This window comes from Mirounga angustirostris, unplaced genomic scaffold (genome assembly GCF_029215605.1).
Source record: "Mirounga angustirostris isolate CCGP_5_RB_7025 unplaced genomic scaffold, mMirAng1.0.hap1 SCAF_9, whole genome shotgun sequence".
Classification (NCBI taxonomy): domain Eukaryota; kingdom Metazoa; phylum Chordata; class Mammalia; order Carnivora; family Phocidae; genus Mirounga; species Mirounga angustirostris.
Window position 1 is genome coordinate 131,697,037 of NW_026991717.1, and position 23,125 is coordinate 131,720,161.

A 23,125-nucleotide genomic window follows, 5' to 3' on the forward strand; every position below is an offset into this window, starting at 1 on the left:
TGGGGTGGTAACTGCTATCATTTGTTAAGTGATTGGGCATTCTCCGGGTGGTGTACTGAAGGCACTTCTTTGGCAGGAGCCGGTGAGCCTGCCCTTCATGCTCTGTTTGACCCCTGCTTCAAGGGGATGACTGTAAGGTAGGGGTTCTCAGCCTTCTTTCCCTCCTGACATGCACAGTGGGTGATGTTCACGTGCCTGGCACACTCCCAGTGCGCATTTCACAGGGCAGAATTTCAAACTACACTCGTTTATCTCCAGGCCGGGAAAGCAACATTATTACAGGAATGACCTAGATCCACTTAAATTTATATTAAAGCAATAAAGAAATAAAAGAAAGGAAAGGCAATCACCCTCAGGTTTTTTGTGCTTGGGCTACAATTTATTGGCAAAACAGCATCCCACTCCCACCTGCTGTCTTACTGAGTAATAATAATGAGGGGCAAGGGTTAACAGGCACCCCTGGGGTCTCTCATTTGGTAGGTTTGGGGTAAAATCCATTCTCTCCTACAGATATGAAGGCCATTATCAGAGGGGTCTGGCCACCATCCCCACACGGTTGTGGAATGGCTCTCTCTTTGACCTTTGTTGAGTGTCTGGCTGAGGGGCTAAGCCTTCTTTTGTGGCCCTGGGGAGCCACAGACATCAGGACTTCAGCTGGTGCCTTGGATGCTTGGCCGAGAAGTCAGGCCCGCCATGTCCAGGAGGGCCCTCTCAGGCCAGCAGGCAAGCTCAGGCTTGACCTGCCAAAGCAGCTGCTTTAATCCTCAGTATCTTCAACTGGGGAATGGAATCCTACCTCCCCTGATCCTCCAGGCACACAACCCCCTCAGCCCTGTGGGACCAACTGTTCTCTCCTCCGTGTCCCTGAAGCACTTTGTTCTGTGGCTATTAAAGCATTCATCGTTGGTTTAAAATACATTTCTACCCCTTCCAGGGCAATTATTTCTTACCTTTTGTTTGTTAGAGTTTTCATACAATCTCAAATTCTCCATTAAAATGGCTGTAGGGTTTGTCCGGTTTTCTATCTATAAACTTGGAGTTGAAAACATACATTGGTGGTTTGGAATCTCATTGGGTTCTTCTCTAGATAGAAAGGGTTGTGGAGGGGCGCCTGGGTGGCTCAGTCTGTTAAGCATCTGCCTTTAGCTCAGGTCATGATGCTGGAGTCCCGGGATCGGGATCGAGCCACGCATCGGGCCCCCTGCTCAGCGGGGAGTCTGCTTCTCCCTCTCCCTCTGCCCCTACCCCTGGCTTGTGTTTTCTCTCTCTCTCTCTCACTCACTCTCTCTCTCTCAAATAAATAAATAAATCTTTAAGAAAAAAACAGAAAGGGTTGTGGAAAACCTTGCTTGTCCAGAACCTTCACTGTGGACACTGTCCTAGATTCCTGCTTTCATCCATTCTGCAGTCAGCTAGTCATTCAACAAACACTGAACTCCCACTTTTGTGTCAGGCACGGTGCTAGGCATGTGGTATATTGGGATGAAGAAGACCTGGGCTGTGCCTTGGAGGCTGACACAATGTGACTGTCTGGCCCTAGACTTTTTTTTGTAATTGAAGTACAGGTGACATAAAATGTTATATTAGTTTCAGGTGTACAAATACTGATTCAATATGCATTACTCAGTGTTCACCATGATAATGATAGTCACCACCTGTTGACCACACAAAAGGATTGCGATATTATTGACCATATTCGCTATGCTACACTTTTCTTCTCTGTCATTTTTTTCCTTTCTTCATCTACCTCGCCCTAGATTCTGCTGACACATCAAAACCTCTTTCTAGAGCGTGTTAACCTTAAAAATAAAACTGCCAGCTATTTTACCAGCAAAAATGGGTTTATTTGGAGATAGCAGAGAATTGCAATTCAGGACAAGCAAGCTGGGACCAAACCACAGGCAAGTCCAGAGGCAACTCTGGGGAACAAAAGAGAGGGAGCTCCTTTCTAGAGAAAAGGGGGAGGTTGGGAGGGCTGTTAGAGAAACAAAAAAGTCCATTGGAGTAAACTGGGGGTTCGACGTGTAGTGGTTCCTCGCTGGCTGAGCGGTGACTGTCATTGACTGGGGTGTTGTGGGAGAGGAAACCTTTCTTCCTCCTGTTAGGGCAGTAAGATAGTAGCTGAAGTAGTATGGGACTTGCAAGGTGTAGGTCTTCTGCTGGGTAGGCCCAGGGGCAGGGTGCGAGAGCGCCCCCTGCTGGCCTCCCAGCTCCATTTTAAACTATAAACTGAAATAAACTAGATTTCCTTTTATTAATTTTCACAGGAAGCCAACACACAGGATTCCTTTCTGAGCGCAATTTCCTGAAGCTTTGACATCATCTCTATATTTAAAAATCTACAGGATTTTATTCATTCACCAAAAATCTCTGTAAGGCCCTGTACCTAGAGTCGTAGGGGGGTGCGGCAGGGATTATAAAGCAGAAAACATAAAATCCATTTCTTCTGGGCACCCAAATCTAAATAACAGGAGTCACACGTAGACAGAAAGTCTGGCCTCTTGTTTCATTTGTGAGTACACGTGGCATGCGGTTGTCTGTTCTTTGGAGCTTAAGTGTTGTTGGTGTGCTGTGTTTTTCCGCTGTGTAAGCCCTGGGAGAGGCCCAGGAGGTGGCCCTGCTCTCCAGGTGTTTGGAGTGTCCCCGGGAAAGAGAAAGGGGGGGGTTCAGAGTCAAAGAAAACATCAGGCCGAAGTCAGTGGCTCAAAGAACACCCTGGGGACGCCGAGGCCCAGCAGCAGCCAGGGTAGGCCTAGGGGTTGCTGCCTAGACGGGGAAGCTTCCAACCAGTTTTGAGGAATGGGACGGTCTTCAGGAAGGAGGGATGGAGGACGTTCCAGGCCAGGGGAGGAGCTTGAGCAAAGGTCTTGAAGTTTTGGGAATTTCTCATTAGAAACTGAGACATGAGGGGGTGCCTGGGTGGTTCATCTGGCTCTAGGTTTTGGCTCAGGTCATGATCTCAGGGTCGTGAGATGGAGCCCTGCATTGGCTGTGCGCTTGCCCGGTGAGGCGGTGGGGAATGGGAAGGGTCCTGCTTGAGAGTCTCTCCCTCTCCCTCTGCCCCTCCTCTCTCTCTCTCTCAAAATGAATAAATAAAATCTTTTTAAAAAAGAAGAAGAAAGAAAGCAACTGAGATATAAAGGGACTGGGAATGTGGGCAGGGGTGGGGGGAGAATTTGCTCCAAACAATGCCCACTCGGGGCACGACCAGGAAGGCCCAGAGGGGGTGGTAGGTACTTGACGCCAAATCTGCCACCTTCGGGAAAGCTGTGCTTCTCATTTTGTCCCCATTCTTTCCTTCACCCAGACTCTGGCCCCTTCAAGGACGGCATGATAACCTTCACACTCCACCTGAAGTCCTACCTTCCCCCTGCCATTAGGACCCTGATTCTACAAAAGAAACCAAACATCAGGAATGTGTCCGGCATGGCTGGGGGTAAGTGGTGCCAGATGCTTAAAAAAAAAGAAAGAAAAAATCCCTAGAAATACCAGCTGTGCTGGGCCCAGGAATTCCTGAGATTTCTAGCTTCGGCTTGGGAAACAGGAAGTAAAGGCAGGAGGATATAACTTCTGGTCGCTACTTAATTTCGCAGAAGGAGGTCTGGCCCTTGGGCCAGAAGACTCAGGTGTGAAAACCTTATCGGACAGCTCAGCACCAACAGTTCTGCTCGGTCACCCCACCTCCACAGGGAGAACCGCCAATGACCTCAGATGATGCCGTGGGTTTTCCCTCTGGGGAAAGGTGCCCCCAGATTACACTGCATTTTAAGCTGGCTTTGATTTAGACCAAGTATCCCTGTTTTGGTCTCCTCCGCACCATCTCCCCAGTCTCTTCCCGGAGTGACGAGTGACACGCAAGGCTCTGAAAGGTCCTGTGAGGGAAAATAGACATCCAGGTTGTCACTGACCTGAGTCCCAGCAAAATTTCATGACAAGGAAGACTTTTCTGGTAATGGGAATCGCCAGATGGAGAGCAAGCAGAGTGGTTTAAAGTGCTACATCAGGACAGTTCTCATTGTTGATCGACACGTCTGGCTCTGTTGCTATTTCTGGGCCAGTAGAATTATCTATTGTTGCATAACAAAGCACCCCCAAGCTTAGCAGCTTAAACCATATTCTGCAATGAGGCTGTGCTTAGCGGGGTGGTTCTTCTGCTTCATGTGGTGTCCTGTCTGCTGGGGCTGGACCATCTATGATGGCTCCTTCCTCCTGTGTCTGGAGTGTCCACTGGGAGGATCTGGAGCAGCCTGGGGCTGGCCTAATGCTTCTTTCTTGCCATGAAGCCTCCCCAGCAGTGGTAGCCAAACTTCTTTACAAGGTAGCTCAGGATTCCAGGAGGACAAGCTGTAATTAGTTAGCACATATCAAACCCCTGCTGTGTCATACTTCTTAATGTCCCATTGTCAAAGCAAGGCATGCAGCCAAGGACAGAATCAACAGGGAAGGGGCCACTCAGGGCTGTGAACATGGGGGAATGTGCTTTATTGAAAGCCACCAAGGTAGTGGTCTCCCACAACCCTTCGTACACACAACATACAAGCAAACACCAGCTGAACCCTACTGCTCGCTAGAACTTGAGGAGCCAAGAGAGCTGAGTGCATCGGAGAGCCTGGGTGCGAGTCCCTGCTTGGCCCCTTACTGGCCATAGCTGTGGGTGAGCTGTGTGACCTCTCTAAGCTCACCTGGAAACTGGACGTAACAATACAATCCTCCCTAAGGAGCTGTCGGGAGGAGTACTTGAGCTCGTGTGGGTAAGATGGTCAATCCAAGTTGGCTGCTGTCATGGAAAGCACCACAAGGAAAGACGCTCATTCTTCAGGATGGCTGGACACCCCAGTTTGGGACTATGTCTTCCATAGTCCTTCCCCAGGGGTTTACATCAGATTAGGAATGTTAAAGGGGCTTTTCTCTCTCTCTCTTTCTCTCTCATCATCAAATATATTTAAAAAAAAAGGGGGGGGAAACATTGTGTTGAGGTAAAAGGCCTCAGAAGACTCACTTCATTTCTCTTCACAAAGAAAAAAGCCATCATGACCTTAGATAGAGCTCAAGAGACCCAGGGGATGCAGCAATCACTTCAGACCCTCCCCTCATGTGTCCACCACCCCTTCCAAAAAGCCACCAGCCACAGAGCCCTCTCTTGGTGTCCTGTTGCTAATGGGGACAACCAGGAGACTCTCTCCGATCAGCAGTGGAGATGAACAAACCCAAAACACGGTGCCCTCTGAAGTGCATTTAATTAAAAAGGAAACAAAGAAGCTTTGTGCACATAATAACTTGTCTGATTTGTGATGTTAAAAATCCACTTTGCTCTCCCAACAGGCTTTGGAGGTGAAGAAGGAGCGGCTAAGGAAAGCTAGGCTTCTAGGCTGGCTGAATTCCCTTCCACCTCACTCCAGATTATTTCTGGAGACACGCTGGGCTTGCTCGAGATGTGCAGTCAGCTTCCTTGGACTTTCAGGGGCTGGAAGTGTCCAGTCTGCCCTCGTTTTGAAAATCTGTAGCGTTAGCAGGCACTGAGGGTTTGAGGTCAGTTCCAGGCCATTAGAGCAGAAGCCGGTTCTAGAACTTTCCCTGCGGATGGTCACAGCTGCTTCATTCTACCATCCCCAAGGAAGAAGGTGCCAGAGGGGGTGGTGGACCCACCCTAGGGAGGCCCGGTGCCTGTAGCCCCGTGGTGACCTGAGAGAGACTCGGGGGTCCCCCCATCTCAGGCTTAAATCCTGGTCGTGCCTCGTACCAGCTGCACGATGTCACCTCATCCCTTTGAGCCTTGCTCTCCTCGTGTATAAAATACAAGTGATTCCATCTATAAATTACTTCCCACAGACAGCCTGGCACGTAATAAGTACCCTGGAAGTATTAGTGGACAGTATCATGGTGGAAAAGAGATGTCCACATGTTGATACAGCAAATTGAGCATTTAGAATTGTCAGCAAGCTTATTTCTCCAAAACAGCATAATTATGTTCTTCTTTGGGATGGTCTCTTTAAAGGAAATAATCCTTTTTTTAAAAGAAAAAACCATAACTTTTCTTGTTTGTTTTTTCTCCAGTTACAGAATGCTACCTATTTATTACATAAATTTGAGAATATTGAGAAAAGCACAAAAGAGAACATAAAAAATCACCCAGTCTTGTCGCCGGAGATAACCAGGATTAACGTGTAGATGTATTTCCTTCTAGCTCTTTCTCTCATCAATTTTATGAAAAGGAGAATATGCCAAACACACTGTTTCGTTATCTGGTATTGTTTCTTCAACCCTGTGTTACAAACATCTTTTCGTATCATGAAAGATTCCTTCTGTACCATAATTTTAAATGTCTACACAAGATTCCGTTGAATGAATATAACTCCAACCCCCGCTTCCTGTACACCTGTGTGTTGGGTAATTGACACACAGGAATGAACTCACAGGGTTCTCTTTGAGGTGGATGTCGTGACTGCCATCTCATCCATGGGAGTACCAAGGCTGAGGGTCGCACAGGATTCAAACACAGGTTTGTTTACCCCAGGGGAGGTCGTGGCATGCAAGTGGGGGGTCCTCCTTCATCGCTGCAGCAAGCCTGTCCACAAGACCCTAGGTCTATGCCAAACAGAAATGCACACATGCGGACCCCGAATTCCATGTATTAATATGCTCATGGTAGCACCATTGGTAATAACCCCAAACCGGAAGCCACTCAAATGTCTGTCTGCAACAGGGCTGGGTAAGTATGTTGTGGTAATGAGTATATCACCCAGCAACGAGGATGAACCAGCTGCTGTCAATCACGGCAGTATGAATGGATCTCCTAAACGTACAGCTGAGTGACAGAAACCAGACGCTAAAGGCTCACGGTGTATGATTCCATCAGATGAAGCACAGGCAAAAGTAATCTGTAGAAGTCCGGGTAGTGTCTGCCGTGGGGGCTGGGGTGATGACCGTAAGGGGCCCAGAGGGATTCTGGGACGTTCATAATGTTCTGTTTCTTGACCTAAGTGCTGGTGACCTGGGTGTGTTCGATTCCTGAAAATTCACCAAGCTGTACACTTAAGGGCATTTTTCGGTGCTGAGCTGCAAGAAAGAGTTCAATGAAAAGGTTCTACCAAGAAGCAACTGACCAAGCACGTGTCTTTTCTGTCACCAAACCCAGGGCTCCGACCGGCCAGCGTGGTGGTCCTGCACCAGTCCCTGGCTCCAGCCTTTGAAAAGTTCTGTCAAGCCAACAGTGGCCCTCTGCCCTTGCTGGGCCTCCGCAAGCCAGGCACGTGGCCCTTGCCTGTCCCGAACACTGTCCTGGACCCCACGTAAAATGCTTGGGAGCGTCAACAGGGACCTCTGTGTCCAGCCACAGGGACCCTCCGTGCCCAGCACAGAGCCTCGCTCATGACTCGCTCAGGAACGAGCTGTCCTCCCCTCCATTCCCATCCCTACCCCTGCTCCTGTCCCGTGCCCCTGCCCTGGAAAAAATCTTGGGGATCACCCAGAAAGTTCCTTCCTGGCTACAGAAATGTTGCTGGCACTGTCACCCACCCACTTCATCACCCAGGCCAGAACCCCATCCGCACAGCACAAGAAAGAAAATAAAAACACTCGTATGAACCATGCCCAGAGATAGCACTATTGACATTGTGCAGTGTGTCCTCCCAGACTTAGGAATAGAACATATTGCATCATGGCCCCACTGACTGTTTCCACAGAAGCACTGCAGGGAGCCCACATTGCTCCCACTGCCCCAGCTCAGGCTTGCATCTTCTCTGTCTCCCACTCGCCCCCCAGAGCAACTTTCCCTATTTCAATCTTCAGTGCCTTCCCGTGCCTTGCACCTTAGCCTGATAGCAAGACCTGTGCGGGGCGCCTGGGCAGCTCCGTTGGTTGTGCATCTGACTCTTGATTTCAGCTCAGGTGATGATCTCAGGGTCGTGAGATCGAGCCCCGTGTTGGGCTCTGCATTCAGCAGGGAGTCTGTTTTTCTCCCTCTCCCCCTCTCCCTGCTCATACACATGTGTGTGCTCTCAATCTCTCTCAAACAAATAAAATAAAGTCTTAAAAAAAACCCAAACAAACCTGTAGTGACCTGGCCCCGGCTGAGTGTCCTCCCCCACTCCTGACCCTCCAGCCATCCCCAGTCCTCTCCCCAAAGAGAAAGCTTCTCAATAACATTCTGCTTTTATCTTTTTGTGGACTCTGGGGTGGGAGGGTCCCTCAGAAACCCCATCTAGACCTGAGGTCAGGTCCTTATGTTTTTCTTAACACCCCATGCTGCCATCTTGGGGACTCCTAGAGGAGATCATCGCCCAGTGGGTCACATGTTTGATGCCTCCATGCTGTTCACATACCGTTCCCTCTGCCTAGGATGTGCTTTCCTCCTTGTGCGGCTGGTGAGCTCCTATTCATCCTTCAGGACCCAGCTCCAGCACCGCCCCCTTTGTGGGAGAGAATGGATCTCTCCCTTCTCTGGGTCACTCCTCTACCTGGACTGTTAACACTAACTGCTCTGTGTTGCAAGTATTTTGTGTTGCCGGTGTAGGATTGCATGCTGCTTCAGGGCCGGGCCGGTGTCCCCTCTATCACTATGGTCCCATCACCTGGCTTGTGCCTGACATGAAGGAATGGCTGAGCAAAATGATTTTGGAGTGAATGAAGAATAGGCTTATAACCAGAATCTTTCAACTCTACGGAAGTTTCTTTCAGGAAAGAGAAAGGCCTCACCCACTGCTATAGTGCTAGAAACTTCTTGAGACATGTGTCTTCTGTCCCTTTGGTCTGCCAGCCCTGCCTCAATGGCAGAGTTTTTGTTTTTGTTTTGTTTTTCTTGCTGGTTTGGCTGGTCTTGGGCTGAGGTTATAGAAAATGTAATGGGGTGGGAGCAGGGAGTACATTATATGCACGCTGATTTATTGGTTTCCAATCTGGCATGATTTGAAGGATGCCAGCAAGGTGCCTGAAACTTCAGCTCCAGACATCCTCTTTGCTCTCCCCTACCCTTTCAAACAGTGCATGGTCAGGGGCCATCTTGGGCCTGGGGCCTGTGAGCTTTCCCTTGTGTCCCCAGGACGGGCTGTCCCCAGTTCCAGAAGTACGAGTTCGGCGCCTGCATGGGCAGCCTGACCTCGCTGGAGGACTACACGGAGCCCCTGGAGGACATGGTGGCCTTCTTCGTGGACTGCGGCTTCTCCCCGGAAGCAGCCCTGGAGAAGGTGGGGCTCCCCAGAGGAGACTTGGCCCGCCACGGTCTCATGGGGGCCTACAAGGTAAGGACACAATCGACAATGACTTGAACAGGTGGGTCACCCTGTGTTTTCTCGTGGTGGGGAGAACACTGACATGGGAGAAAGGAGACCGACATGGCCCCAGCTCAGCCACTTCTAGGTGTGCAGCCTGAGCTGCTTCTGATGAGAAGCAATTTTTTTTTTAAGATTTTATTTATTTAGGGGCGCCTGGGTGGCTCAGTTGGTTAAGCGACTGCCTTCGGCTCAGGTCATGATCCTAGAGTCCCGGGATCGAGTCCCGCATCGGGCTCCCTGCTCGGCAGGGAGTCTGCTTCTCCCTCTGACCCTCCCCCCTCTCATGTACTTGCTCTCTCTCATTCTCTCTCTCTCAAATAAATAAATAAAAAATCTTAAAAAAAAAAAGATTTTATTTATTTATTTATTTATTTATTTATTTATTTGAGCGAGAGAGTGAATGAGTGTGAAGGAGAGGGAAAGAGAATCTGAAGCAGATTCCATGCTGAGTGCAGAGCCCGATGCGGGGCTTGATCCCATGACCACAGGATCATGACCTAAGCTGAAACCAAGAGTTGGATGCTTAACCCACTGAGCCACCCAGTCGCCCCGAGAAGCAATTTTTATGTGTGAAGTATGTGCCTGAGCGGTTTTCGTAGGGCAGGGGAGGGAGGGGACAGAAGTATAGCTACTGGGGTGGGATGGGGGTCCCGGGCAGGGTCTGGCCCCCCAAACACATGGCCATTTGCAGCAGGTACATCACGTGCAACCCTTCATTTAGATGAGGAACTTAAAGCCTGGATAGGGAAGAGGACTTGGCCACATCCCAAAGCCAGCCTGGAATCCGGGACCCCCGGCTCCCATCTGTAAAGTGTCACCAGTGGGGGTGTGACGAGGAAGGGATGCTTGGCACAGAGTGCTCGTCACTGCCCCTAGTTGGTGCTCGGCAGAGCCGTCCTTTTCCCATGACACCGCACCTAGCCACCAGCTTTGGTTCAGCGTGGTCCCGTCTGGCCCGGGGCTCTATCCAAAAAGACCAGCCAGCCTTCCTGTATTCAGTGTTGGCCCTGAGGGGAGCCCTGCCTGTCCCCTGTGAAAGTCCCTGGCCTGTGTCCCTTCCCAGGTGCTGTGATTCACACGCCAACCGACACCACCAGCATGCTGCAGGGGAGGGAAACCTGTCCCTTCTTCCCTTCGACGTCCTTCGGCGGGCCTCCTACTTAAATAGACGTAAGAAGGATTAACGGGAGAAAAACAGATTTAGCGTCGTACCTACAGGAGCCCCAAAGGTGTGAGGCCCCAAGAAGTGACCAAAGCAGGAGGCTTTTGTGCCTCTCAGACAAACAATGAATTTGTGAAGGACTGATAAGACAGGAGTTCGGGCTTGGGGTAGTAGATTAGTGAGGAAGTCGCAAGGTTTGTTGAGAGAGCCCTCTCGGCCTTGGATTTCCCATCGCGGGTGATAAGGACGCCTTCTGCCCTCCTGATACAGGGAGGGTACCTCCATGCGGGAGATTTATTTCCTGCTTTTCACGGTGGAGGGGCAGGGGAAGGGATGTCAGAATGTTTTTCTTGCACTGGCGGTCTCCCAAGGAACTTTAATTCAAAATAATCAGTATGCCAAAGTGGTGTATTTGGGGGTGGCGTATTTTCCCCCTCAGTGCCAACAGCAAGCCTTTCGGCAGTAGCCAAGACTGTCCCCGCCGATCACCATCCTGGCCATGTAAGCCCCACTGCAGCGACCAGAAACCATTCAGGGGAGAAAACACCACCACCAGAGAAAGTCACGCAGGTCATCCCAAGGCAGGAGGAGCGAGGCAGGGCTCGGTGGGGTCTGGACACAGACCCACACCCCCTGTGTGGACTCAGGGGGCCAAGCAGACCTCAGTGCCTCCTGCGAGATCCTTTGCCCTTGGGTGGCTCCGCCTCTCCCCAAGGTCTTCACCTGTGGTACACAGGCCCCTTGAAGTCCGTGGAGAAAATTCAGAGGCCCGTGGAATTGGATGAAAAAAAATTAACATTTTGATTGTCATAGCCTCAAACTGAAACTGAGCATTTCCTTCCATTCCAAACGCAGACAACAAACTGCTGTTGTATCAACAGACCCTGTGACTTTGCGGCTGCCCGAAGGACTCCCAGATATTTTCCTGTCCCATGGCAGTTCTTCCTGATATCTCAGAAATATCCTATATGTTGGTCGCTACTTCATATTTATAATGATCCATCTGTCCTCTTGTTCCTTAAGCTGTTAATGAAGCATACATATCACTGTACCACATTTTTTCGTAATCTGATAACTGCATTTGCAATATAATTGGTGTCCTTTGTAAACCTATGCATTTCCCCTTTTGCAATTAGAAACCTGGAGTGGGGGTCCGTAGCTGCACCAGACTCCCAGAAGGGTCCACAGCACATACAAAGTGAAGGTTCTCTGTTTTAAACCAGTCATTACCAGCAGACTTTCTCATTTCTATGTCACATAAAAGTAGAAGCTGTATTTTTATAATAGCTACTTGGACCCCCTCCTTCATTCAGCTGCCCTGAATTGTTGGTGCTCAGGGTTTCCATCTGGGTCAATTGTGTTTTTCAACATCTTTTCAGACAACAGTGTCTTGTGTCGCCATGGCTGGCTTTTGCTGCCCCCTGGTGGTCACAATGAGGCCCATCCCCCAAGGACAAGCTGGAAAGGCTGGTGCAGGCCAGTTGCTCCATGGGAAATAAGGGACAACCCGTTCATATCGGTGACCCAGGTGAGCATCCACTCTCATTCATGATTTTTTTTTAAGATTTTTTAAAAATTTATTTGACAGAGAGAGACACAGCGAGAGAGGGAACACAAGCAGGGGGAGTGGGAGAGGGAGAAGCAGGTTTCCCACGGAGCAGGGAGCCCGATGCGGGGCTCGATCCCAGGACCCTGGGATCATGACCTGAGCCGAAGGCAGACGCTTAATGACTGAGCCACCCAGGCGCCCCTCATTCATGATTCTGACAGCCACCCTTGAACTTCAGTGTTCCTGAACTCCCCTGGCTTGTCCTCATCTTCCCCAGGGTTCCCCAGGGGTCCTGGACAAGGCTCAGACTCCCGCAGCAACATTCGGGCTTGGTTTACAGAGGCCCCTCAGGTTTAAAAGTGCTGCCCTTGGCCGAATAGCCAGCCTGACCCATTATCCATTATCTCCTGTGACCTTCAGGTGAACCTGGGGTGGAAGGAGCAGGTGGTAGAGGGCAGCAGCAGAGCTATTTGTCCTGGAACTTGAGCTCAGAGCAACCTCTAATCTAGGCTGTTGTGCGGTAGCCTATTCGGACAGGGGAGGGCTTTGTTCCAAATGTTAACTTGAACTGATCCCCGGTGTATTAACTCAGTCTGAGAGTGAGCGAGCAGATCCAAGCTCGGCAGCTGTCTAGGTCTCTTCGTGCTTCTCAGAGAGCCCGACGAAAGCTTGGGATTGGGTCTCGGGTGAGAGTTGAAGCTCAGTGTACCTGAACTCGCTCAGCTGTGTAACAAGCAGAATCAGACAGAGCCTGCGTTCTCTAACAATGCAATCAGCACTGACCACCTCCCTCATAGAAAGATCTCAGGACCACCCAAAGCAACGTGCTTTGCTGAGTCGTTGAATTGTCTTCTCATTAGTGGAGCTGGGTTGGGCCCAACACATCCATCTTTGCTGTCCTCGTGAGCCTTCTGATGCCGGGCCAGGGGTAGGGACGCTGTTGGTAGTCAAGCAACAGAGTTTAGGTCTGTGTTATGTGACTCAGCCTGCACCAAGATAAATGCTGGCTCACAAATGCTGGTTTGGGTTAGCAATCTGCACCAGGTGTTAGGCTGAGTGCAACTGGGGCTCCTCCAGCAATCACAGCAGGTGCCTGAGATTCCGTGTTCTGCAACTGTACTACTCAGAATGGACTAGAAGCTAGCCAGTGTCCTGGGTTTTTAAAGTCCCAAATTCTTTTCTCCAGTACCATTGAGAGCAATCCTATGACTAGTTTTTTTCTGGGAGAAAGAAACATAAACTATTCGACGTGTTCAACCTGGATGGGACCTACCAAGACAGGACCTGCAGGAATTCATTTTCTTTTTCCATGGGAAAAAGGTTGGGAATCAAAGATCTTTCCAAACCTGACTATGGAGATCCTGTGGTGTGTCAACCAGGGGACGTCCCAGTGTTCTGGACTTCTCAGATGACCTCAAAGCTGTCAGCAGCTGCAGTACGTCCGGGCTTAAAGGGGGCTATGACTATGACCCAGGATGGAAAAGGGTGGGTCTCTAGTTCTTGGAAGCATAGGCTTGCAGGGCAGTGACTTAAGAAACCGAGTTACAAAACAAAATATAAAACATACAGATCTCCCAGGGCTGGGTCTCACCAGCAACTTGTACATTTTGATTAAATATATTTCCATCTGCAGAAGGCTCCCAGGCCATTCTAATAAAAAGACCAATATTTAGCTTGACTTTCTGAGACATTTTGAAGGTTGGTAGGGCTTTGAAAACAAGAGTGAAGGCAAAAAGCACCACTAAACACTCCATTTCACATGGTATTTGCAGGGTACAGTGGTCCCCCTTTCCCCGCAGTTCTGCTTTCTGAGGTCTATTGCCCGCAGTCAACAGCAGTCCAGAAGCAGATGATCCTCCTTCTTTGTGGCCTCATGCTACGTCACATGCCCTCTCCCCTCACTTCCTCTCATCACGTGGGCATTTTTCATCTCACATTGTCACAAGAAGAAGGGTGAGGACAACACAGTGAGGTATTTTTAGAAAGGGAGGACCACATTCACAACCCTTTTATCAGTATATTTTCTAATTGCTCTATTTTATTATTAGTTATTGCTGTTAATCTCTTACTGTGCCTAATGTATAAATTAAACATAGGAAAAAACATAGTCTATATAGGGTTCAGTGCTATGCAAGGTTGAAAAAACATAGTCTATATAGGGTTCAGTGCTATGCAGGGTTTCATGTGCACTGGGGGGTCTTGGAACATATCTTGATAAGGGGGGGACCTCTGCATTCAAAGCAATACGGTCAGTTTATTTTTTTCAAAGACATAGGGTGATATTACAATGAAGAGACACACGAGGGCGCCCTAACCAGCTCACAGTAAGGTAGGGATGTGCTAGAAACCTTAAGAATAACTATGGCAGCCCATTTCACAGACACCAGAAAATTCTAGCCAGGTCAGGCACACTGGAACTACAAATCACAGAATTTAATGTTACCTTAATTTTTTTGAAAGCATTCATATAAATTTAGCTATCAGAACGGCCTCACGATAGGGGAAGATTATTTCTAATATAGCGATGAGGCATAAATGACAAGATTCATGGAATTCTATTCATTTATTTTTTTAAGATTTTATTTATCTATTTATTTATTAGCCAAGTCCAGGAAGGTGGCTTTGTGTATCTGTAAGAGTTCAGTAAGTACTTTCTGATACCCATGGGGTTCAGTTGATGGCAATTCCTATCTGTAGCTGGGCTGCCCCTCCCTTCTGTTCCCACACGCATCTCATCTTCACTTTCCTAAACATTGGAGGCACCTGTTTAAGTGGTGCTTGATTTATCCATCAGCTAATTTTTTCTGATTTGGTGCAACAAGCCATGTAAGGAGCGCTGTTGGCAGAGCCGAGGCCCGGCACCATCTTGCCCACTAACCGTGGGCTAGATGAGAATGGACTGAATTTGATGAAGTGAGTGCACTCAGTCCCTCCCGTTGTGTGTTTTAGAGACCCCACTGGCTTTCACCAGTGCGCCGGGTTGACAGTCATGACCAACCTGAAGGATACAAAGGCTCCAGTCCGTTGTCTTACCCCTGAGGGAATTGCAGGCGTGAACCTTCCACCAGAGGTCCATCGCATTTCCCAAGATCCTTTGCACTACAGCATGGCATCTGCTTCAGCTGTTCAGAAGATTAGAGAACTAGAGACTATAATTGCCATAGACCCAGGTAAGAAACAAAGCGTGCTCACCTTAATGACCTGGAGCAATTCACCACTGGCGTAATGGTCAGTGAAAAAGGCAGCATGCAAACTACATGCATCTACAGGATGGATTTTTAAAAAAAGAGAGAGAGAGAGAAGAATGTATTCCTCTTTATTTAGCTAACACTATCAAAGAGCAGAGATTGCTATTTTATCCAGAAAGTAGGCATAGCCTTAATGTCAGGCTACTAGACTATAACATTTTTCATTAACTTATGGAAATTGAGACTTCATCCAATGAAGGGCAAGTTTTCACCTATAGGGATCATTCTGAAGCATAAACCTCAAAAACAATGTTATAACAAGGCTTCAAGTTATTTAGAATCCAAACTCTTTAAAAAGTTACCTGGGAATCATTAAGATATTTGCTTGAGTCCTCTTTCCCCTCAACCTCCATCTCCATTTACAAGGGTCAGCTGCCTAAATTCTCTCTTTGCCTCTACTGTGCATTCCCACAGTGTGATTTTTTTTTTAATGCCTATAGTACGTATGAATCCCTAAAAGAAGTAAATACACCAAAATCCTGATGTTGATGATCTCTGGGTAGTTCGAATGTGAATAATTTTTGGTTTTTTATTTGTTTTTTTCCCCGAATTTTCAACACTAAACATAAGAGGGAGTTTGGAAGGTGAGCTTATTAGCTGGACACATTGCCATCACGACTAAATTGGGACTGGGATGGTAAGAAAAAAGGGAGTAGTATGGTTCCTAGGTCACCAACTGCCACCATTTAAACAAAGTCACCCCTGTGTCCCTAATCTCCTCCTTTTGCGCCATCGCCCTGGGCTTGGGTGTAGAATAGATGTTTTTGTGCTGGGCAGCAGAGGTAGGGGCAGGGGCTGGATCCCCACTCCTCTGAGGATGCTGGTGGGGCAGGACCCTGCAGGTGATAGCCTCATAAGAGTTTGCAACCAACACGTATATTGTATATTGCGTCTCAGAGAAAGGACAGTCCTTCTGTGGCTTGTGACCCACTGGCTTCTAGACATGGGATCCACTAGGGGTCTTCTGGTTCCAATTAGGAGGAGGTTGGCTGCCAGCTAGTTGAGGGGTTTTTCTCATCCCCGGGCATGGTCACTGAAGAGCCCCATGTCTAATCCAAGGTGGCCAGCAGAGGGCGCAGGTGTGCACAGAAATTCAATCCATTTTCTGGCAAAGGTTCCAGAGAGAATGAAGGTTCAGCCTTCCCTGGGGCTCTCTGCCTCAGTTTCTCATCAGTATAACAGGAGAAATAACAACTAGACCTCCTTTTTGCGGGGTGTGATGGGTAATAAGAATGACAGCTATCATCTACTGAGTTTTACCTTGGACCAGGCATGCGCTCAAAGCTTGAGCACATTTCATCTTAGATTCTTCCACTGACCCTATGGGGCAGGTATTACTAACTGCCTTTAACAGATGAGGAGACTGAGGCATATAGGGTTAAGAAACTTGCCCAAGTCCACATAGCTGGCACATGGTGGGGGCAGACGTTGAATCCGCACCCACTGACTCCAAGGCCCACTATCGATAAGGGTTGGATAAATTGGAATCTGAGTTTACATGGTATATCACAGTCCCACCGGGCCAGTTAAAAGAGTGCTCTGGCCTCTGCTGGCTCATACCTTCTCATGGGCTGTGATTCTTGACCTGGGTGCTCTTTGTACTTTGAAGGTCTGGAGGAGGTGTACCTGGTCTCCCTGTTGGCCCATCAGACCCCTGTTTGCCAGATATCTGAATAGATGGTGCTGGGGTCCCTGTGGAAAGCAGAGGGGTGAGGTCAGCTTGGAGAGGTCGAGCCTCCTGGCTGAAGTCCCAGCACCCAGACAGAGAACAGTGACACTGGGACAGAGAACAGCACCTGGGCACAGTCATAGAGCCACCAAGCTGGGTGCCATTTTGCGTGAACTAATACCGTGGCTAAGAATCAAACAGTGCAGAACGGCCTTAAAAATGTCTGCTCTCTCCCCTGGGCTTGGGACCAAAGGTGGACATAGCAAAACTTCCTTCAAAACTACAAGGCCTAGCTTTTTGATGTTTTGTCTGTCTGTTGTGTTGTTCATTCATTCATTCTTTCAGCGGAGAGTCTGGTTTCTTTTGCACATAAACTCACAGTAAATCTGGGATCAGTGCCTACCCCTGATGCCCCTTTTAGGACAGACACATACACATATAGAGATAGAAGCTCGTGGCTGTGTGTACCTAGAGCCTCTTACATAGGCTGATCTCCTGGGTGGATATTTCTTTTTAATTTCTGCAATACTTTCTCCCTCACAAACACTCTTACCCAGGCTAACAGCCCTTCCATTCAGCACAGGGGTCGTGAGGGAAGGTGAATTATTAACTCTGCCATTAGCTCAGATAAAAAAGTAAGTGGTAAGTAAATTTACGGCAGACTCGGCGCACCCCAGCTTAATAAAAATGAGCCGGGAGGGCATCCACAAACCCCCCTTTGGTTTGTGCAGACTGTGTCTAGGTTTGAAGCATGAGGAATAGGGGAAAGGCAGATTTATGAGTGTCCAGATGGGCCAATACTGTCTATGAAGGAACATCGTTCATCCTCAAGAACAACAGATGCTTTTGATTCCTGCTATATGAAATAAGCAGATATAAGATTAATGGCAGTATACTGAGCATTGCTCACTGGGCTTAATAATAGAGGCACTCAGTCATTTTTGAGAGGACATTGGCTTGCATTTGAGGTGCCTAGAGAATAAGAAGGAAGGCAAAGTTTAGAGTGACGATGTTTGCTCTCATGCAAAAACCATCATAAATGATGAGCTCATCGGCTGCTCTAAATTTAAAAAAGTTCTCTCTGCCCTCCTCTCTCTTTTGATGTTTATCACATCCTATGAAATAGGTTACTTTCCGGTTTTTTTCTTTAAAAATATTGTTCTTCTCCCCTTTCACCAACAGCAATCCGCGTTCATTGTAGAAACATCAGAAAATATATGAACGTAAAGAGGCAGTGAAAATAACCAGAATCCCATCACAATTAACCGTTATTCACAAACAGTTCAATATTTGCCCTTAAAGTCCTTTTCTTCAGTCTTAAGCCTGTAAGACTGAAAAAAGAATATATATTCTTTATGTATATATATATTCCCCTTTTTAATATATTGTGAACATCTTTCCATGTCATTAGTCTTCTACAACATCCTTTTTAATGTGCGCATAGAATTCCATTTTATAGACATTCCACCATTTTTATTAACATCCATCATTTGACACCATAAACAGGCTGCAGTCAACACCCTCTGACTATTTGTGTGTACATCCCCACGATCCCTTTATCAGGATAAATTCCTGGACGTGAATAGCTGGTATAAGGGGCACGTACAAATCTGAGTACAAATCACCCTCCAGACAAATGTTCCAGTCTCCACCCCCACTGCAGGCATGTGCAGAGCCCTTTCCTGCAGCCTCCCTCCATCTGGACCCCCTCCCCATGCTCCACGTAGGAAAACAGAGGCCCAGAGCAATCCAGGGACGAGGCCAAGGTCCCACAGCTACTTTGGGCTTGAACGTAAGTTTCCAAATTCCAAGTCTGGAACTGTCCCTCCACAACAGGACCCCAACCCTGTGTCCCTCCATGTTCTCCATGCACCTCAAGGGCAAGCTGACACCCTCAGGCCCCATCCGTTGGTCTACCTCTCATTTTAGCCACAGCTGGGGGAGGAGTTCTGAGTCACATCCTGCCTTCACCAGGCCCAGATATGCCTGGGGGTGACCTGAGTATGGACAGGGGCACAATGACAGGCCCTAGGGGTCTGTGCTGTCCAGCCGGGACCAGGTTGGCAGCCACCGGAGGGCATTAGAGCCAATAATGCTGGTGCCCTGCCTGTCTCCCCTGCACCCAACAAGGGGCAGGAGCAGGTGCATCAATGCCTGGTCCCCCTGTCCTCTGGCAGGAGAGCCCTGAGGTGTGGACCCCACAGTTTCCTAGAGCAGCTCAGGCAGGACTGAGGCCCAGTTGCCTTTGTAGTTAATTTGCTCACTCACACATTCATTCTTCAGGAGCTTTTCTCCCTTTTTTCACACTTCTTCCATCTTCTGACTTAGTGTTCCTGGGCTCACTTTCTGTAGAAATACCTGCACCCAAGTCCTTGTCTGAGGGCCTTCTTCTGGTGACTCCCCCACTAGGGAAGTCCTGTTGCCTCTCCTTCAACATTCCTGCATCAGTTAGAGTCTGCTAGACCGCTAGAACAAATTAACCCCAAGATGCTTTCCTCAAATACAGTACGAGTATGTGCCTCTCACGCAACCGTCCAGAGCAGGCCTTCCCTGGTGAGTGTAGGTGTTCAGCGGGAAGGGGGACCTGCTCCAGCCAGAAGCTCTGCCATGACCCCCTGTGACCCCCAGGAGGTGCTGGTTGTCAACAGCTGGGAAGGGAGGAAGGGAGGAAGGCAGGGGTCGGGGGGTGGCAGGCCCAGAGGGGGTGCAAATGACTTCCACTCCTGGTCCCTTTGGCTGCTCTCCGGATGTGGCAGAGAGGACCTAGGCTCATGGAAGACTGGAAGCCCTAACCGGAAGAGCTGCTGGTCAGCCACAGACCGGCTCCCCTTCGTGCCTGGGGGCGGGGACGGAGAAGGAATTCTGGGGAACAACCAGCAGTCTCTGCCACATCCCCTCAAATCCACTTCAGAAACAAGAGTAAATAAAAAACCAAACTGCTGTTTACATAAGTTTCTACCTGAAACACATGACGTTATCTTATGACTTTTTTTTTTAATCTTATGACTTAAAAAAAAATGGGGTGCCTGGGTGGCTCAGTCGGTTGGGTCACCGACTCTTGGTTTCAGCTCAGGTCGTGACCTCAGGGTCGTGAGATCGAGCCCCGCGTCGGGCTCCCCGCTCAGTGCGGAGTCTGTTTCTCTCTCTCTCTCTCTCTCTCTCCCTCTGCCACCGCACCCCCCCCGCCTTCTCTCTTTCTCTCAAGCGAATAAATAAATCTGAAAATAATTTTAGGCCAGCAGGGGATCGGACACCTGCTCTGCAGAGATGAGCGGCTGCGAGACTCCCTGTTGCTGTCGCACGTCCGCTCGGTGCTCGTCACCACCGGCTGCCCCACACACTTCAACCACCAGCCCCCAGAAGAGACGGACGCCCTCCGGGGGCCATGGCCCTGGCCGCCTTCCTGCAGGCCTTGCGGAAGGGCGTCTCCATGATCGTTGACCAGAGAGCCTTGAGTTTGTTCGAGAGGCTTGTGGAAGAAGCTGTTGAGCAAGGTGAGGAGTGAGATGAGGATAGTCCGTTTCCCCCAAACGGGCCTTTGCGGGCAGAGGCTGTGGGGGTCGGGGGGGGGGCCCGGGTGTGTGGAGCTCCTGCCAAGCACCCAGCTCAGGGCTATGCACCGGACAGGGGGCGTTTTCCTTCCTGTTCGAAACCTCTCTGGTATCAGCAGCATTAGCCCCATTTTATGGATGAAGAGGCTGAGTCTCTGAGGGGTCCGGGTGAGTTGCCTGGGTGGGAATGGTGAGCTCGAGTTTGAACCCGGGTCCTCCAGGCTCCAGAGCCCAGGGTCCTGCTGTGCACCTGCTCCCCTCCCTGTGTGACCTGCAGGGGACTCAGCAACCCAGGCCAGCCCGGACCCCAGCCCCCGACCCCCCGGAGGGGGGTGGAGGTGCGGTAGTCGAAACCAGAGGTGGCAGGGTCCCTCCCGGGCCAGCGGGGCGGATGCCCTGCGCCGCACAGCCTCCTGGAGCACGCAGGTGCCTGAGAGCTGCAGGCGACGCTGGCGTGAGGCCGTGCCACTGTCCGCGTCAGGATCGGCTGGGGTGCACTGTGAGCCGCAGCTCTTCGCCTCTCCTCTTCCCACTAGGGTTGTGCGGGCATCGGCGCGGAGCCTGGTGCTCTGACCTACTTCCCGCTGCCTGTGTCTCTGTGCCCCTGAAAATGCGTTTCGGGGTTTCTTCAAAGCTGTGCAAAACCACTCAGTCCACAAGTAAGGGGACTGGTGTCTCCGGGAGCCCCTCAGCCAGGGGGGCACAGGGCACAGGAGCCTTGCCTCTTGTCTTTCAGAGACAGGCAGGTCCCCGTGGAACTGGGACCCCACTGCCTGGAGCAGTGACCTCGAAAGTGCCCATTCCCCCCTGTTGGTTTTTCCTCCTTCCTGCCCTCACTTTCTGCCCTTCCCACCTGCCCCCTGGGGTCGTCTCCCAAATAAACCGCCTGCACCGGAGTCTTTGTGTCAGACTCTGGTTTCAGAGAACCCCAAACCGATGACCGGTGCAGGTGGAGGTTCCGAGACGTAGACAGCTCTGTCTGTATTTTGAAGGGAGAGTCATGATTCCGGGTGGATTGGACGCAGGTGTGAGACAGGGGATGAGGATGGCTGCACAGTTCGGGCAGGGTGACGGGGAGGGCGCAGCTGCCGGGGACCCACACCGCGGAGACGCTGCTCCTGGGAACATCCGACAGTGTGGCCGCTGTGGAAACCAGTATGGCGGTTCCTCAAAAAATGTAGAAAATCGCCCATGATCCAGCAATCCCACTTCTGGGTATCACCCCAAAAGAACCGAAAGCAGGGACGCAAACAGATACTTGCACATCCGCGTTCGCAGCAGCGTTATTCACCAGAGACAAGCCAAGGGTCTGTCCACGGATGAACCGATAAACAGAATGCAGTCTAGACAGACAATGGAATATGTCCTTCAGCCTTAAAAAGGAAGGAAATTCTGATCGATGGGTGAACCTGGAAGGAATCATGCTGAGTGAAATAAGCCGGTCACAAAGGACAAAATCCTGTAGGACTCCACTTACACGAGGGACTGAGAGCAACTGCTGTTGTAGGGACAGAAAGAAGAACGGTGGTCCGGGGGTTGGGGGGGCTGCTGGGGAGTGTTGATTAGGGACAGAATTCCAGTTGGGGAAGATGAGAAAGTTCTGGAGACGTGGTGGTGCTGGAGACAACTATAGCGTGAACGTACTCAACGCCAGAGACCTGTACGCTTAGAAATGGCTAAGGAAGTAAAAGTCACATTATGTAGGTTACCACAATTACAATTTTTAAAAAAAATCTTAAAAGAGTGCAGGTCTGAGCCTCAGTTTGAGCAATCTGTAGCCACACAAGTGGAGACGTCAAGTGGACAGATCTACGAGTCAAGTTCAGGAGAGCCGTCTGGGCTGGAAAGAGAAATCGGAGACCGGTTGGCATATTGATGGCCTTTTAAGTCCAGACACGGGGTGAGATCACCCAGGGAATAAGAGACAGAGAGAAGGTCCCAGGATTACACCCTGGGATGCTCCACATTGAAAGGTCAAGGAGGAGAGGGGGAGCCACCAGGGAGGCCAGGAAGGAACTGCACAGAGGACCGAGGGACACGGAAGGACCATGTTGTGAACAAGGAGGACGGGTGGGCCACAGTCCCAGCCGCTGCCAACAGGCTGGCAGCCTCCCCCATCTGACAAGCGGCTTGGATATTTTTAGCTGCCCACTTTCCCAGAGGCAGCTCTGCCCTCGCAGCTCACCTGCTGGCCTGGCTCAGAGGCTCCAGCTGCTTTCGGGGGCTCGGAACTGGGGCTCGCCCATGGGGTGGTTTAGAAGGTAGTGTCTGCTCTATTCAATTTTGCAGGACTTTTGTGACATGTGGACGAAGAAAGGGAAAAAGATTTGGCCTTTTAATGAAAATTAGTTCAGTTCTTTTTATAACCAAAGGCTGCACATGTTTAAAGAAGAAAAAGCTTAGTCATTTCTTCCTTGTCTTGAGCGTAAATGGACCAAATGGATAAATTGGTTCTTTGCAGCTCAGGTGCGGGTTCATATCTTGCGCTGACGTTCCTTTGCAGAGACTCTTTCTCTCTGTGTGCCCCTCTGGGGGGGTATGTTAGGTTCCCTGCCCTGTTTGGCTCCCCGGTGCCCCTTCTTACTAGTATCCTGTATCCTTGATCCAATGTCAGGAAGTAAGAAATCACCAGCCTTAACTTAGCACCTACTACATGCAAGACCCCCCAGCTCAGTGT

The 23,125-nt window shown here is 49.8% G+C and overlaps 1 protein-coding gene across 1 annotated transcript in view; it reads left to right on the forward strand.

Annotated features, from left to right (window-relative positions):
- DGLUCY (D-glutamate cyclase) overlaps nucleotides 1-23,125 on the forward strand; it is a 72,051-nt gene that overhangs the window by 29,174 nt on the left and 19,752 nt on the right. Inside the window, 10 exon segments of the mRNA XM_054513944.2 lie at nucleotides 3,308-3,436; nucleotides 7,136-7,289; nucleotides 9,038-9,236; nucleotides 11,811-11,876; nucleotides 11,878-11,963; nucleotides 13,301-13,419; nucleotides 14,930-14,959; nucleotides 14,962-15,150; nucleotides 20,132-20,266; nucleotides 20,269-20,391. Of these exon segments, the coding sequence (XP_054369919.1) occupies nucleotides 3,331-3,436; nucleotides 7,136-7,289; nucleotides 9,038-9,236; nucleotides 11,811-11,876; nucleotides 11,878-11,963; nucleotides 13,301-13,419; nucleotides 14,930-14,959; nucleotides 14,962-15,150; nucleotides 20,132-20,266; nucleotides 20,269-20,391 (1,207 nt within the window). The 5' untranslated portion in view covers nucleotides 3,308-3,330.